Here is a 14742-nt window from a genome sequence, read left to right on the forward strand (position 1 = left end):
CGAGGACAGGCATCAACCAGGACAGTCTGGGAACCCGTCAGGTACCCATCCCAGGCGGCTTCCCGGCAGAATAGGAGATGTGCAACCTCAGACACTAATGCTCAGGGAAGAGAAGCCATCAGCAGAAGAGGAACACGGCATCCGTGGAGTGCTGCAGTGAACTTCCATCGGGCAGAAGAGCCTTGGCACAGATCAGGAACATCACATATGGAAGTAATAACACCGACGATAAAAGATGAATCCCCTGGGCGAACAACAACCAGCACCGTTGGTCAGATCAGAACCCCCTCCCAGGAAAGGGTACTAAGTGTGCCTCAAACTTCCTGCGCAAGCTCTACACCTGTTACAATGGCAGGCAGCAACGGGACCTCCCTGATCCCAGTGAGCCGGCGGAATGAGCTGAGGGAGAGGATCCGCCGCTTTGTGCAGAGTGCGGAAGAACAAACGCGGCATCGGGGCGTGACCTCCACTGCCTACGATGCCCAGAGCCTAGGGGAAATCCTGGGCAGTGGCAAAAGGAAGAGGGTCCCCATGGATCAGCTACCGCACACCACCGAGGGAGAAGATGAGCAGAAGTGGTGGTCGACAGGCAGCAGGAGCCTCACCATGCAAAGCCTGGACTACAGGTCCTCCCGCTGGGATACTCCTGTAGAGCTTCTGGTCTTAGAGAGCTACAGTGCCCTGGTGACCAAGGAGAACTTGGAAGAGAGAAAATGGGTAAACAACAATCCTTACAATGGAAGCTTCTAGATCTCTCTAGATGAGGACAGTGAGGGTAGCTCCTCACCTTTAGGGTAGAGATGCACAACTTCATGTGTCATTAAACAATTCACTGTAAAACATTAGTTTCTATAATTAAAGGTAAATACTGTCTCATTTTGAATCCAAGTCAGGTACTATAACAGCAACTATTAATTATGCATAATCAGCACAATAAAATACCCATTGATGAACATTCCTGATAGATGTGATGAGCACGTCACCGTAACTTCACATGCCAAGGAAAGAACCTACCAACAGAAAAATCGTAACAATGCTTACATCAGCAGCACTGCGCCTTATCAGCACACTGCAAAATGCAGTTTTGGGCTATCCATTGGGTGTTTGGAGGGTTACGTGCTATATAAATCTGCTAGGAGACAGAGGAATGAAATGTAAACCATTCACACCTGACAGGCCTAGTGTGCTGCCGATTCCATCTGAAGTATCTGCACTTAAAGACAAATGCAAATTTAGGGTATCATGTGGAGCCCTCCATGAGAGGAACACGGTCCCAAGTGCGTTTCCCCCCAAAGCTTCTTCCAGTATCACCATCGTCTTTGGCCTGGTAACAGTAACAGTCGACTATTATCAGATACTGAGAGCAGATAAATATTCTACAGAGATTTTGAGACGAGGTATGGATGCACTGCACCATCCACAAAAGTGCTTAGTAATAATGGATCATGTATGTATGTATGTATGTATGTATGTATGTACACACACACTTAGGGAATTTAACCAAAAAACACTTAAATTTACACATCTCTGCATATTAATTATACATCGATCAAGCCAAAGCACAAATGTCATAAATAAATCCCCGTCGGTGGAGGAGAAAAAAATTCAGACCCAGTTCAGCTGCATTTTCGGTTATGGGACACAAAGTTCTGTGCGTTCTGCATATACATATTTTTTTCTAAAACCATCGATGTTTCATAACACTCCAGCAACCCCTCGGTAGATCGAGAGCGCTGTGGTACTGGGAGGTGGTTCTGGCGGACTCCTGATATTTGTTTAGTCAGCTGACAATTACAGGGGTGAAGTGAAAATGAACAATCATTTCTTTCAAGGGACACAAAGGGAAAAAAATGCAGTCACTTTTATTTTGCTTCATGTTTACATACCACATGTTCACTTTCTGCAGTTTTAAATCTTTTCTTTTTAGGGAGAGGGAGGGCTGGTGGGCAAGTTAATTCAATTGAACTACAAACAATGACCCGCGTCCCTTTGAGATCTGCCACAATATCACCTTTTTCTTCAACGCTTCCTTTCTTCTGGGGTCCAGAGTTTCCAATGCCGACGGTCCATGGAATCCGCAGTAGTAGAAACCACAGGTAAATTAACTTAAAAGCAACACAAACCGTGAGACCAGGGCTCGCTCACCATCATGCACTCTCGGAATATCTCTAATAGTGGTTTGATTCAAGCAGCTTTTCTGACTGGGAAACCCTGTGCAGTATCAAGGTCCAGCTAAGAGCCGAAAATGTCAAAGGTCACCACAGCATTTTCAGTGGCTATTGTTTTTTTCTCCCTCCAAAAAAAACCTTCAGTCTGAGGTCTCGCACTTAAAGATAAGGGAGGAAGGGGTTTGACATTCCATTTTTCAAAAGCATCAGTTAGCAACTCGGTACATTTTGGGCAGGGAGGGAAGAGGCAAAAAAAAAAAAAAAGGAATTGGTAAAAATCTAAATGAAAGCAGAAATTGCTTTTAAAGCTAAAGGGAACACTGGCCATAGGTAGCAGCACTATTTGACCGAAAAAGGCCGTACAAATGGTGCAATAATGTAATAAATACAGACCCTCTGAAACACAGTGAACATACGTGTGATGTGTGGGAAAGTGTCCTATCTTTGAGAAAACTACAGAGCAGCGTTTCCAAATCCCATCCTCGGGGTCCCACAGACAGTCCATGTTTTTGCTCCCTCCCAAGTCCTGAGCAAAAACGTGGGCTGTCTGACAGGGAGCTCGGAGGTAGCAAAAGCATGGGCCGACTGTGGGTCCCCGAGGACCGGACTGAGAAACACTGCTGTGGAGAGTGTGAACCGGGAAGACTTCTGGGCGACAGAGCGAGGAAAACGAAACGCCACAGCAAAAGGCAGGCAGCACAATTCCCTAACATTCTGATTTTTTTTAAGTGCACTTTCATTAGCTCAAGGAATAAACAATCTCAAATCCTTTGTGACATGTAATATTCATCTCTCTGCTCATGAAAATCATGTGGAAAACACTTTTTTTTTTCAATTACAAACACTACTTTAGATCACCAAGAAGGACGACACAACAATAATGTATGTGCGAGGTGCCTCCCTACGTGCTCCGTTTAGGAACTCAGACTTCAAAATTCTGAAATGCGCAAAGATTCCAGATCATTACAATGTTTCCTTCTGCTGTCTTACAGATAGGGAACGAGGGTCAGTTTCAACACCAAACCAGGAGGGGGCATGATAATGTGAGGACTGAGTAACAGGGCTGGACACTACAACACTGAAGATCTTCCTCTATTATTCACTCGTACAGAGGCCATTTCTCAGCGATGACATGATCTTTTTTTTTCCCCCCACAGCAAATCGTCTCAACCTTTCCTACACCAAAAAAAAAAAGAAAAAAAAAAGAAAAAAAAGAATTGATTTAACCCTTAAAATAAATAAGGAAAAAATCGATTCTGTACAAACCAGACAGGGAGATATGTAAAGCAAACACAGGCAGGGAGTTTGATCATGTGGTTTCTCTGCTGCCCCAGTGGAACCAGCGCATGTGGACCTGGACCAGGAGGCCGCCACAGACGCTAGCGCCCTCTACAGGACGGGCCTCCGGAATTTTTCACTATTATTTTATGTTTGTTTGTTTGTCGTTTCCTCCGGCAGGGACAGCGGCGCCCAGCCGCGCTGGCTTCTCCACGGTGTGCTCTCTCTCCATGCAGTCGCGGCTGGCTCACAGCATGCCGAACCCTTTGGCGTACATGATGGCCTTCAGCAGCCTCTCCTTCAGCTTCTCCCGGCTGTTGTACTCAGGGAGCAGCAGAACATTGAAGCACGTGTGCGACGTGGGCAACCTGAGGACGGCACGCCGAAATGCGGAAATCACCCATTTCGTTCTCGCCTTTCTTTCATATTAAAAGCAGCGTGTGGAAAATAATGCTAATCGCCTGAAACAAACCCCACTCATTCTCCTCAGTCTCCAGTAGTAGCAAGGTAGCATGCCAGCTGAATAACTACACCAGAGAACTTTAGCAAATATCCATCCATTTGCATCGGTTGCAAAGAAATTAACCCTAATAATGTCTGACACCAAGATATTTAAAATCATCATGCATTACGTCATTCTGCTCCACCAAGTTTTCAATGAATAAACTACACATAAAAACAAACTGTAGCTGTCTGTCTGTCATTTTCAAACAGCCCCGCCCCTTCTCTGAGCCAATAAGGTGCCCCATTGGCCCCGCCCCTCTACCTTACCTGTCTGTGTCAGGGCCGTTCTTCGCAATTATCATCTTAAGCTTGCCCAGCCCCCCCACGGGCGCCCGGTCCGTGCCCGTGGTGAACTGCAAGAACAGCCGCTTCTGCTCCTCCCCGAAGGAGTGCACCGTTTCCCAGAAGTCCCTGGGGCAGCAAAACAATCCAAATTACCATTCTTTACTCATTCCTGGGCTCAGATTAACCACGACACTTCTGACAAGAAGACTCAACCGAAATTCACAATCTGGTGACAAAATGCTAATTTTTTTAAAGACGAATTTACCTAATTATGCGGGAGTCCTTGTTGTAACCACCGTCATATTCCGTTGTTTCCTCCAGCGCTTGAAAGTCTAAGTTCTGGGTTTGGTGCAGAACAGAATATTTAAACAGGAGGGCAGCTGTTTGGAAAATCATACATGAAAACAGCAGAATGGTTCACTTCCAGCGTAAGGCAGCCTCACCCTGCTTCCACAGATTAGTAGCTCAATCTCTTCAGGTCGAAATAAATATTTTAGAGGCGACTCGTTAGTGACCATGTGAAAACCTCTTCTGAATGCCTTGAACTGCTTTTCTACTGTTTTGTTGAGCATGAACTCGGCATACAGGGCGACAAACTCCTGCAAACGACAAAAAGATTCAGCACTTTCTCCCTCAAATTGTATTCCGAGTATTTCTGCTTATGCAAGACATCCTGAAAACCCATTTCCCCCAACTAGCTGGCACCGTGACATAACACACACCTAACCTAAAATTAAGCCATTCACTGAAGTGGGTAAGTCAGAAGCACAGGGGACTATTACTCGAATCCCTACACCCTCAAGCCATATCACTGGCGGAGCAACACAGATGCCGGTTCACCTTTCTGTTCTCGTTGGTAACTGGTATTTTGTCTCCATTCTCCCGCAGGTTGTACATGAGGGGGTTTCCAAAAAGGTCAGTCTGGGATATCTGGAAGGTGATCATCATGTCTTCCTCCACGCTGCCCTCATACTCCAAGAGCTCCTTCAGGCTCTGGTAGAGAACCTGCAAGGTCACAGCTGCACTCAGCAACGCTAAGGACTCGCCAGTCAACACCACATGGATGCGTAATCACGTCGGACGTCAACACAGCTGCTGCTAAATCAGTTCCATGGGAGCAGCTGGCTCGCTATTTGACTCTCTGAGGTAATAAAAGATCCCTGGGTATCTTCTGAAAGAGTAGGGGTGGTACCCCGATGCCCTGGCTAAACTGCCCAATGTGGTGTTTTCAAATCTGGCCTCCTAATCATCCCCTCATTGGTGAATTCTCTCCTGCCCCTTCACCACATTGGCTACTGTGTGGTGAGCGTACTGGCACAGAATAGCTGCTGTCGCATCATCCAGGTGGGTGTTACATGGTGTTGGTGGTTGAAGTGGCTCTCCATTGGTTCTGGATGTCTTGTAACGTAATGTAACGCGGTGTAACATACATCAAGCATCATGCACAAATGGTGAAAAACCATCACAATTTAAAGGAAAGAAATGGTCTTCAGAGGGTTTCCAGAACATTTCGAAGAACAATCAGTTACCGGGTGAGAATCTGCCAGGTCTCGGAAGGTTCCTTTCTTGCCCAGTAACTTCCTGTAGACCACCATAGGGAAGTGGATGTCAAGGATGCAGTTGTTGTAAATGGCCAGGCCCAGGACGATCCCGATGAGGGTGAACTGACCCTCATTCTCGAAGGAGGACGGATTGAACCAAAACAGCTTTGTGGTTTCGTCATATGTGAACATTCCTGCAGGGGACGTTGAGATCAAAATCAGGACTGAGCTGAATGGAACTGGAAGAACTCCCATAGGCAGCCAGGGTTTATGCATTATGCATTGCACTCCACTCCACTCCCTAAAGAATTCTACAGTTAAAAACTTACCAGCTGTGGCATAAACTCAAATAAAAATGTTCCTTTAGAAGAGTGGTGTTACAAACCACAATTACTTGTCACACAAATCCACCTTTCAAGGGCAGTGATGAGTCATACCAATGTCTGGGTTGAAGATCTCCTCCACCACCAGCTGGAAGAACTCTTTCGACACCCCTCCTTCATCGACACCTTGCTCTCCTTCAAACTCGACGTACAGCTGCTTCTTAAGGTCTGCAGGGTTCTCCATGGCGATCATCTCCAGCTGCACCAGGAAGAGACGAGAACCGTCAGCCTATTTGATTAAAGGACACCTGGCAGGTAGAGATGGGAAGGGAGGGGGGGTGCCAAAATGAAAGCCTGGCCAACCTCCAGATCACTGCGGATGGAAAAACCTCGCTTTCGAATAACCAAATAATGGCCGAAACCAGATCCGGATCAGCATGGAGCTTCCTCACTGCATTATTACCATAAGCAGTGTCTCTGAACCCCAATACGAAGCAAAAAAAAAAAAAAAAAAAAAAAAAAAAAAAAAAAAAAAAATCGAGGAAATGATTCATCCCAGAGGTTCTGCAAGGTCACTTACCAAGACAGAGCTGCTTGGTGTTCAAACTACAGGGGACCTGGACTGCTGTTCTGAAGCAATGAAAGCCTCCCCTTACTAAATGAGTTTTATGTAAGCTTATCTGAAAGGGGCTGAATGGAGAGAGTGAAGATCCCACCTCAGCATTATTCAGAAGCATACTCAAAATTACTGGGGAAGACAAAGCAATGCTGCTGCTCATTGAGTATACGAGAGGTATTGCTACATAGCTACACGGTGAAAAGGTACGACATTTAAGAAAGCATTTCATACTGGCTCCTCCCACTCAAACTGAACTCCAAAAACAGCTTCGGCAACCAACTGCTCTGTAGAAGTACAGGCCTGTGGCGATACTCACTCTGACCAGGGCGTCGTCGATGATGTGGTCTCTGCGCACCTTCAGTCGCAGGTAGGGATTCAGCTGCTGCCCCTGAACCAGACTGTACAGAACCGTGATACGTCGCTCGCTATACATTCGGATCCTGTTGTCATAGTACAGTCCCAAGTTCTTGGTGACAGCATTGAGGACAAATGGGCAGGTCATGAAGGAGAATTTATTCTCCGTTTCCACCTTGAAAAAGGTGTAGTCCTTGTCCATCTCCAGCACGTCGTTCAAGGGCTCGTTGATGAATTCCTCGAAGGGGATGAGGGGTCGGCGGCAATCGATAGTCTTAATGCCTAGCTCTGTTTCCAGTGGGTCCACACGAGGGCCCTTCTTGTTCCGGCGTTCCTCGCCGAGCAGCTCCTGCAGGGTCAGCTCGCTGGATTCCGGTATCGGCTCGTCATCCTCCTCCTCGTTGTGGTCCGTGTCCAGCTCACCACCCAGCAGGTTGGCGTAGTAGACGATCTTCAAGCATTTGGTGGCTGCCACGACGGCGTCGTCGTCGTTAACCAGATTGCGGCTGTTGAACTCGTTGCTGATAACCTTGTAGGTGATGAGCTGCTGGAAAGTCTCCATCATCCGCCGGATCTGCTCGGCACTGTACTGAGACCAGAGGCGCGCCAGTTTGGCCAGCGCCGCCAGCGGCAGCTTGCTCATGGCCTTGCAGAAGAGCGGCAGGGCAATCTCCAGGTACTCGGGGCTGTGGAGGTTGCTGTTCTCCATCACGATGACAAACAGGTTAAGATAGTTGGGATCCCTCGAGTACACATTGTGGTACGTCAGGTCACATTCCACATTGGGGGATAGGTACACCAGTGCATTAAGGAAAGCCGCCTCAATCTTCTCATTGGCCAGGAGTTTGTTATAAACCCGCCTCACAGCATCAATGTCCACAGACACCTCATCAACCCCCAGCTTTTGGACATTGTTGTCCCCCTGCGAAGCACCTTCCCCGAGGCGAGAGGAAGAGGCTTCGCCATCTTCCTCCATAGCAGCAGCAGAGCAGGCCGCCTTCTCCTTCTCATCCTCATCCTTGTCCTCGTCCTTGGCCTGGAGCGACTTGAGCTCCTCCTTGGTATGCGGCTTTGTCTTGCGGAAGCTCTGCACTAAGCCCTCAGCACTGGAGAAGACCCGGCCAATCACCCGAATCAAGGGGGAGTAGTCCTCTGTCTCCCCGCAAATCTCCAGGATCTCATACACCTTCTCCTCTGTCAAGAAATTCAAATCTGCCAAGACAGCAATATATGCGTTTAGGGGAGAAATAACTCACATGACTGTGATATTTATGCTACTTTTAAAGCAATCTAATCTCTTCTGGATTTCTGGGCATCCACACTTAGGGGAGAACATCTGCAGGTGAGTAAACTTATACAACTAGAAGACCCACAGCCACAAATACTAATGCAATTTTGAAAAAAAGGAAACAAAACGGAACCTACAATTTTGAATCCCACATTTTGGAGCTCACTCTGCTGCAGCAGACAAACAGGTGCCTCATCATCTGACAGACCAGCTGATCAATTTTATTGCTAAGTTCTAGCCAATCAGATGCTGGCATTTTGGTTAAGCCGAAAAGTGTTTTATCATACAGTGCTGTGGAGCAGATTTGAGGCCAATCCAGAACCAATCCAAATCAGGAAATGGAGCTGGAGCTGGGATCGGAAAAAAAAAACTACGTGGAACAGAACTGGAACTGAATGCGAATTTCAGGGAGATTTGAATTCCAACTCCAGTTCCATTTCCAACCCTGCTGTGGAGGACAGAGACAATTCAGATTTATGGTTATAATACAGTGCAGCTTAGAAGGCAAAGAACGAAGAGCTAATGCAACAAAGAAGGTGTAGGGCGGAGAAAAATTCATTTTGCTGCCGCAGGCCACGATGGGTCAATACATCACTCATGAGAAAAGGCAGTGCGTGCTGAATTAGTTAATGGACATGCCTAAGTGGAGTGTGATACACTGCATCGCAATGGTTTCCAGATCAGCCTCAGGGTAATGTTTCATCACACTAAAAAACTGCCTGCTATTGGGTCGTCTATGCGCTCGCGTGAATGCAATCCAATTCTATCGCGACAATAATACAGGCATCAGAAAAAAACTCAAGTTTCTCGGGCCACCGGAGGGTCGGCTGCTCAGCTCAATTGCTCTATGCTCCGCTCCCTGGGCTAACTTTAGCAACATTAGCTATTCCAAGGAGGAGCGTTTCGAAATTGCCCCGACATTTGTCAAAGATGAAAGGGAATTGCAAACAGCCATCGGGTTCAACGAGGCTTTGTGGCAAACCATCTGCTATAAAAAGGCACGGCGCTAAAACCAAAACTCGACCCACGATCTGATGGTTCGAAGGCGGATGCGATTCTGGGCTGGGCGGCCTGCTGGTTTACCTTTAAAGTCATCCCTAGCAGCGTGTAGCTCCTTGCGGCTCATCGTCCTGTCGCTGCAGGCTGAGTTGTGGTGGACTCCCTTGGCACTGTTCTCTAGGTAAGCAGAACTCGTCCCTTTCTTGGAGGGGTGGGGATCACAGAGTTTGGCATTAATCTTATAAAGCTCGAGGGCCTTGACGGCCGCCGCGTTGTTATCCATACGCTGGAAACGCGGCCAGGAAGCGCAAAACTCATTCGTGCAGGCTTCATTTCCGCAGCCCTCGGTTAACTGGTGGTAGTAACGCTCGATTAGATGTTTCGCAGCTGCCCGCTTCCTGGATCAGACATTCAGACATGAGGCACAAGGGTTAGTATAGAGTGGCACCACCAGCAAAGAGATGCACTCAGACACTAGAGACAGTGCGGACTCTCTCTGTCGCTTCCTTTTGAGGAAAAGGAAGAATGATGTGCATAAAATGCACACACCAGTCCTTGTGACTGACTATGAATATTCAAAGGCACCAACAACAATGAAACAGTGAATAAAAAAAAAAAAAACAGATCGACGATTTGGTGCTACAGTGGAACTCTCGAAACAGATGCAATAACTTGTTCAATTCAGCAACTTCAAAATATGTCCATCTAATCACCAAAAATGACAAGGGTGTACAAAAGACAGAGAAAAAATAATGGGGGAGGACATGGCAACCAGTTAGACATTCAGCTTGCGCTGGAGCTGAATTTGAAAGCCAAACTATACGTGGGACAGTGGCTGGAGGTGCAGTGCATTGGCAGGGAGGTTTAGCCTAACAGAATACCTGTACACAGCTCAAGGGTAAAGGCATATTAACACAGAATGAACTGCAAACAAGCTGTGCAAGAAATGAAAAGAAGCAGCAACTTGACAAGAACAACAATTATTTTCACACAGAAGACTGAGAATATTAACACACAATAAGGAAACTTAGCTGTCAATCTCCCTCTGACAAGCTTACTGGGCTATCAGACCAAAAGCAGGCAGCAAAGACCAAGCTAGGTTTAACCAAGTTTACACATGGTTTCACATGGGGGGGGAAATACATAAAGACTCCCTGAGCATCAAACTTCAGAAAGTGTCACACACTGGCGTTTCAAGAAGAACCAAGCGGGGTCACTATTCTAAAGGCTAAGCATGCCAGTGTGAAATTAAACCACTTCCCTCCCTGATCAAGCATGAATCAATCGCCCTGTATCACACAAAGGCACAGCTTAGAAAAGGCGCCCTCGCCCTCAGAGAGCTGCCCTGCACAGCTGACTGCCAAGCACCAGTCACAGCATGTTAAAAAATGCAGAAATATGACAACAAACATGACACGCTGCTACAGGAGGCTGAGCCCAAAGGAGGCCAAACGTGACGGGAACCGCGCCGTCTCAGGAGTTTAATTATGGGAGGGATTACAGTCACGGGCTGCACTGCTCCATTCTTAATTTTCACCAAATCACTGCAACCAAACTGTCTTGTTTTCTGACAGCTGTGCATTAATCAGCTGACTTCTACCAGAATCAATTGATATCCAAACATGCCCCCCCTTACTGCCAGACCGACGTGAGAAACAGTTCACTGGTGTCATGGCAGAAACCACAGAAATCCAAGGGCCAGCGTAACCTCCACATAGGCAAAAGCAAAAAAGAAAAAAAACACAAACAACAGGGAAGTGTTCGTGTGTGTGTGTAAGTGAGAGATATTCACACTGGTTCAGCACCAAATTAATATTGTTCCCAGCCCAGCTTTCGGTTTCAACAAAAGATGTTACACAATAAAAGAGCTGAACTGCAAATGAAACACAGGAATTGAACATGAAGACAGTGCATGCTGGGATGAATATGTCTACTGCTGAAAGACCTATGGGAGAAGAAGAGGCTTTGACTATTAAAGCAATATTTCACATTCTGCTTAAAATGTGTGAAATGACATACTGTCAAATTTCATGACAAACATTTGTTATACCAGACAACAAGACAAACAACTAAAAACTGATGATTACATTTATTAATCACAATGCACATAATTATCATGCTTTGTTTAGAAAGGACCGGCTTTCAAATCATGCATTAATAGAGGGGTTTGGCGAAAACATATGACCACACAAGATTTTCATAAACGTGATGTCAGTGAAATAATTATTAAAGACCAATTGCATTTCTGAAGAACCGAATCTTCAGCAGTAGAGTATAAACCCCATCAGACCAAGACCCTTAATAACACAGAACAGGGTTAAGTCAAGACAAATAGTGAGTTTAACACTCCCCAGACAATAAAACATGGTGCCCAGTCATGCACTAACATTTAATGTCTGTCTAAATGTGTAACTTTGGGAAAATGGACACGGCACTGGTCTTCCAAAAAAACACAATAGTTAATTTGGTAACCTACTACCGGGACGAAAACCTAACTTGAAATACGTCGATATGGAGCCGGTAACACATTCATAGATGGAGAGGGGGGCAAACGGGAGAGCAGCACTTACATTCGGCTTGCTTCAGGGTTTTCTATGTCAGACTCCTCTACTGATCTGAAAGAGGGGAGCAGAGAAGTGAGGGGGACTGAAGGCCTCACGCCACCAGCAGGTTTGGGAACGTTGCCGTGTTGCTGACTTACACGCTGATGCACCAGCAACCACATTTACAAAACAACTCAATCCTAAGCTCACTCAAATACTGCAGAGCCTTTATGCATATTGTTAACCAAAGTCTGCATATAATGACATCCTTATCTTCGATTCCTCGCCTTTGGACACTGCAAAAACCCTGTTTCCAAGTATGGCATCCATCTGGCTGCAATGCAAGTGTCAATAATTTATTTTTTTTTAAGTTAACTGGAAGAATACATCTAAGGCAAAAAAAAAGCAATATCAAGAGTACCAATGAAAAGGTCACTTTGAAAAAGATAATGCAATCAAAGCTTATCCACACTTATCCGTGTAGTTTCCCCTGTGTACATGCTTGCCCATTTTTACTAGCGTGGTAAGAGGGGTTTGTTTGTCACACTAGTTAGCTTGGTCTAACGAGAGGCGATGACGCGTAACACCACGTGGATGCTCGGTAGGAACTTCAGCAATCAGCAGGACAATTCTTTAGAAAAATGCGCCAGGAATTTTCAGCAATTCTCTCCCTCCAGATCTAACGAAAAGTACCAAATACGAAGACATTTATTAGCTGGATTTACATCCGTGCAGCTGGTAACACAGCAACATATTATAAATCGCATTTCAGCATATGACAAGTTTCAACTGTACACTGCACGCGGGGTATTCCAAAATCTATTTGACCATTAACGTTCAGTCAAGAAAATATCAAGAATACTGTAAACTAATTTCAATGGGACCAATTCTGATCCTTTTAAATTATACATATCATTAAGCAATCGTAAAAAGGCAAAGCGTATACGGCGCGACTCAGTATGCAACTTAAGAATACTATTATTCTGAATATAGAATATACACAAAATACAGTGCTATGTGTCACTGTTACCTTTACCAGCAGAAGCCCGTTAGTTTCGATCGCATTCCGCTCCAACATACAGTATACTTACACTTGTACATTTATTTACTAGACGCGCCAAATCAACTGGCAACACTGAGCAAAAGACGTAGCTCTGCCTGACGAACAGGCCACACCGAGCCGGTCTGACAGCTTAGACCTGCGGGACAGCAGCCATTTATGCAGCTGATAAACAAACAGCACAACCCGAGCGCGAAAAGCTAGGCGGCTGTTAGCCAGGAGGCTATCCGGGGCGGAGAGCCCCGCAGCCGTGAGCCAAGGACCAAAGGTGCAGGTCGGAGGGCGTGTGCGTGCGCGCGGGGGGGGCGTCGTAGTAAACATCTATGTGGGAATGTGACACTGACAGGCAGGCCGAGTACAGGATAATGACAGTGCATGTTAGCGGCTAGCTAGCGGCTACACGCTCCCCGCGCTGCTAACGAGTTTACAACGCCGCAGCTTCGCAGTCGCCTAGCCAGTGGCCCATGGCTAGACCCGTTAAGCTGCCGCTATACGGCCAACACACCATATCCCCAACGACCGGGCGTTATATCAAACAAGCCATGGGCTGGCACTCTCCCCGTTACGGACGCGCTTCTGTGGCAGCAGGCGCACTTTCCTGACGGATTAGCCCGTTAGCCTAGCTACACCCCCCGGGCCTCCTAACTGATTCGGCGCAGGCGGAATCCCCGGTGCTCGCCTAGACGGTACACCGACCTGTCGTATCCTGCTGCCGGGGTGGACTCGGCCTGTGGCGGCGCGCACTCGCAGTCCTGCTTCTCTTCGGAACTCATACGAGACTCTCCCTGCCTCGGTCGCACCGCGTCGTCTGTGTGTGTGCGTGTGTGCGAAGGTGTCCCTCGTCGGCCCGGCTGTCGGCCCTTCGACGCGGCTCGTTACCGTAGACTCGTACTAAACAAGGGGGTGGGGAGGGGGTCTGCGAGCTCGCTAGTGCGAGGGACTAATTTTCATTTTAGGCCCCGTTCTCACCGCACAAGGTAATTTCTGCCATCTTGGTTTCAGTCGGGCTTTGCCGTGTACAAAGCCACCTATCCCAGCATGCATTTCGGCCGCCGCCCCCCGCCAGTTTGTCTTTCCTGACCACAAATGTCAGGGGAAGAGAAAAAACAGCGGGGTGACGTTGGATTCGTGACTGAAGCTGCGATGAAGACACATGCCTACTACTTTGCGATCATAACCCCCACGGTTGAGACTTTAGTTTGGTGCAAGTGCTGCAAACGTCCCCTGTCTGCTAATTAGAGTCCTGCGAACGCACTTGGCGAATAAGAGTTACTAGACCCATGGGATGCACAAATCCAAAACAAGTAACACTTGTTTTCTTGCAGAATACTTACGAGTTTTCCTGAAGCCTTAGTTTTACTGTACCTTCAATTATCGTATAATGCAAAGCTACACGAGACAATGGGCATTTGTTTCAACTAGTACGTATCACCCTAACTACTGCTGAGTTTGCACCGATCAGGATTAGCGTTTATTACGTTTCATTGTATGGTGTGCGATGACAATAAAGGCTATTCTATTCGGTCATACTATATAAAACGGGTTTTCCAACACTGTGTTACAGAAAACACTCTTGGTTGTAAGCTTTATTTATATCATAAAAAAAGTTTTTTTGGAACAAGTTCAGAAAAGGATTCATGAACATATCCCTCAATTCGAGCACACGCAATATCTCTGTCGTACCTGCAATATATGATAGCATCCTCTTTCTGTCATGGCTGTACTAGCTGGGTACTGAAGGGCCAGAGGCGTACACCCACTGCCCTGTGTGTGACCCTTG

The 14742-nt window shown here is 46.7% G+C and overlaps 1 protein-coding gene across 6 annotated transcripts; it reads right to left on the reverse strand.

Moving 5' to 3' along the window:
• Window positions 1-1843: 1843 nt before the first annotated feature.
• ube3a (ubiquitin protein ligase E3A) lies at window positions 1844-14063 on the reverse strand. Of its 6 annotated transcripts, none has more exons than XM_048999265.1 (11): window positions 13932-14063; window positions 11930-11974; window positions 9444-9561; window positions 7035-8284; window positions 6214-6358; window positions 5765-5970; window positions 5076-5240; window positions 4679-4834; window positions 4501-4574; window positions 4218-4361; window positions 1844-3814 (listed from the first exon to the last, which is right to left on the reverse strand). In XM_048999265.1, the coding sequence occupies exons 3-11, from the start codon at window positions 9484-9486 to the stop codon at window positions 3694-3696; spliced, it is 2304 nt and encodes a 767-aa protein (XP_048855222.1). In that variant the 5' UTR covers window positions 9487-9561; window positions 11930-11974; window positions 13932-14063; the 3' UTR covers window positions 1844-3693. The 6 variants fall into 6 exon arrangements, with proteins under 6 accessions (XP_048855222.1, XP_048855218.1, XP_048855221.1 ...); XM_048999261.1 differs by having other exon boundaries at window positions 9444-9757; XM_048999264.1 differs by having other exon boundaries at window positions 13659-14003.
• Window positions 14064-14742: the final 679 nt, after the last annotated feature.

The sequence above is a fragment of the Brienomyrus brachyistius genome, unplaced genomic scaffold (genome assembly GCF_023856365.1).
Source record: "Brienomyrus brachyistius isolate T26 unplaced genomic scaffold, BBRACH_0.4 scaffold44, whole genome shotgun sequence".
Classification (NCBI taxonomy): Eukaryota; Metazoa; Chordata; class Actinopteri; order Osteoglossiformes; family Mormyridae; genus Brienomyrus; species Brienomyrus brachyistius.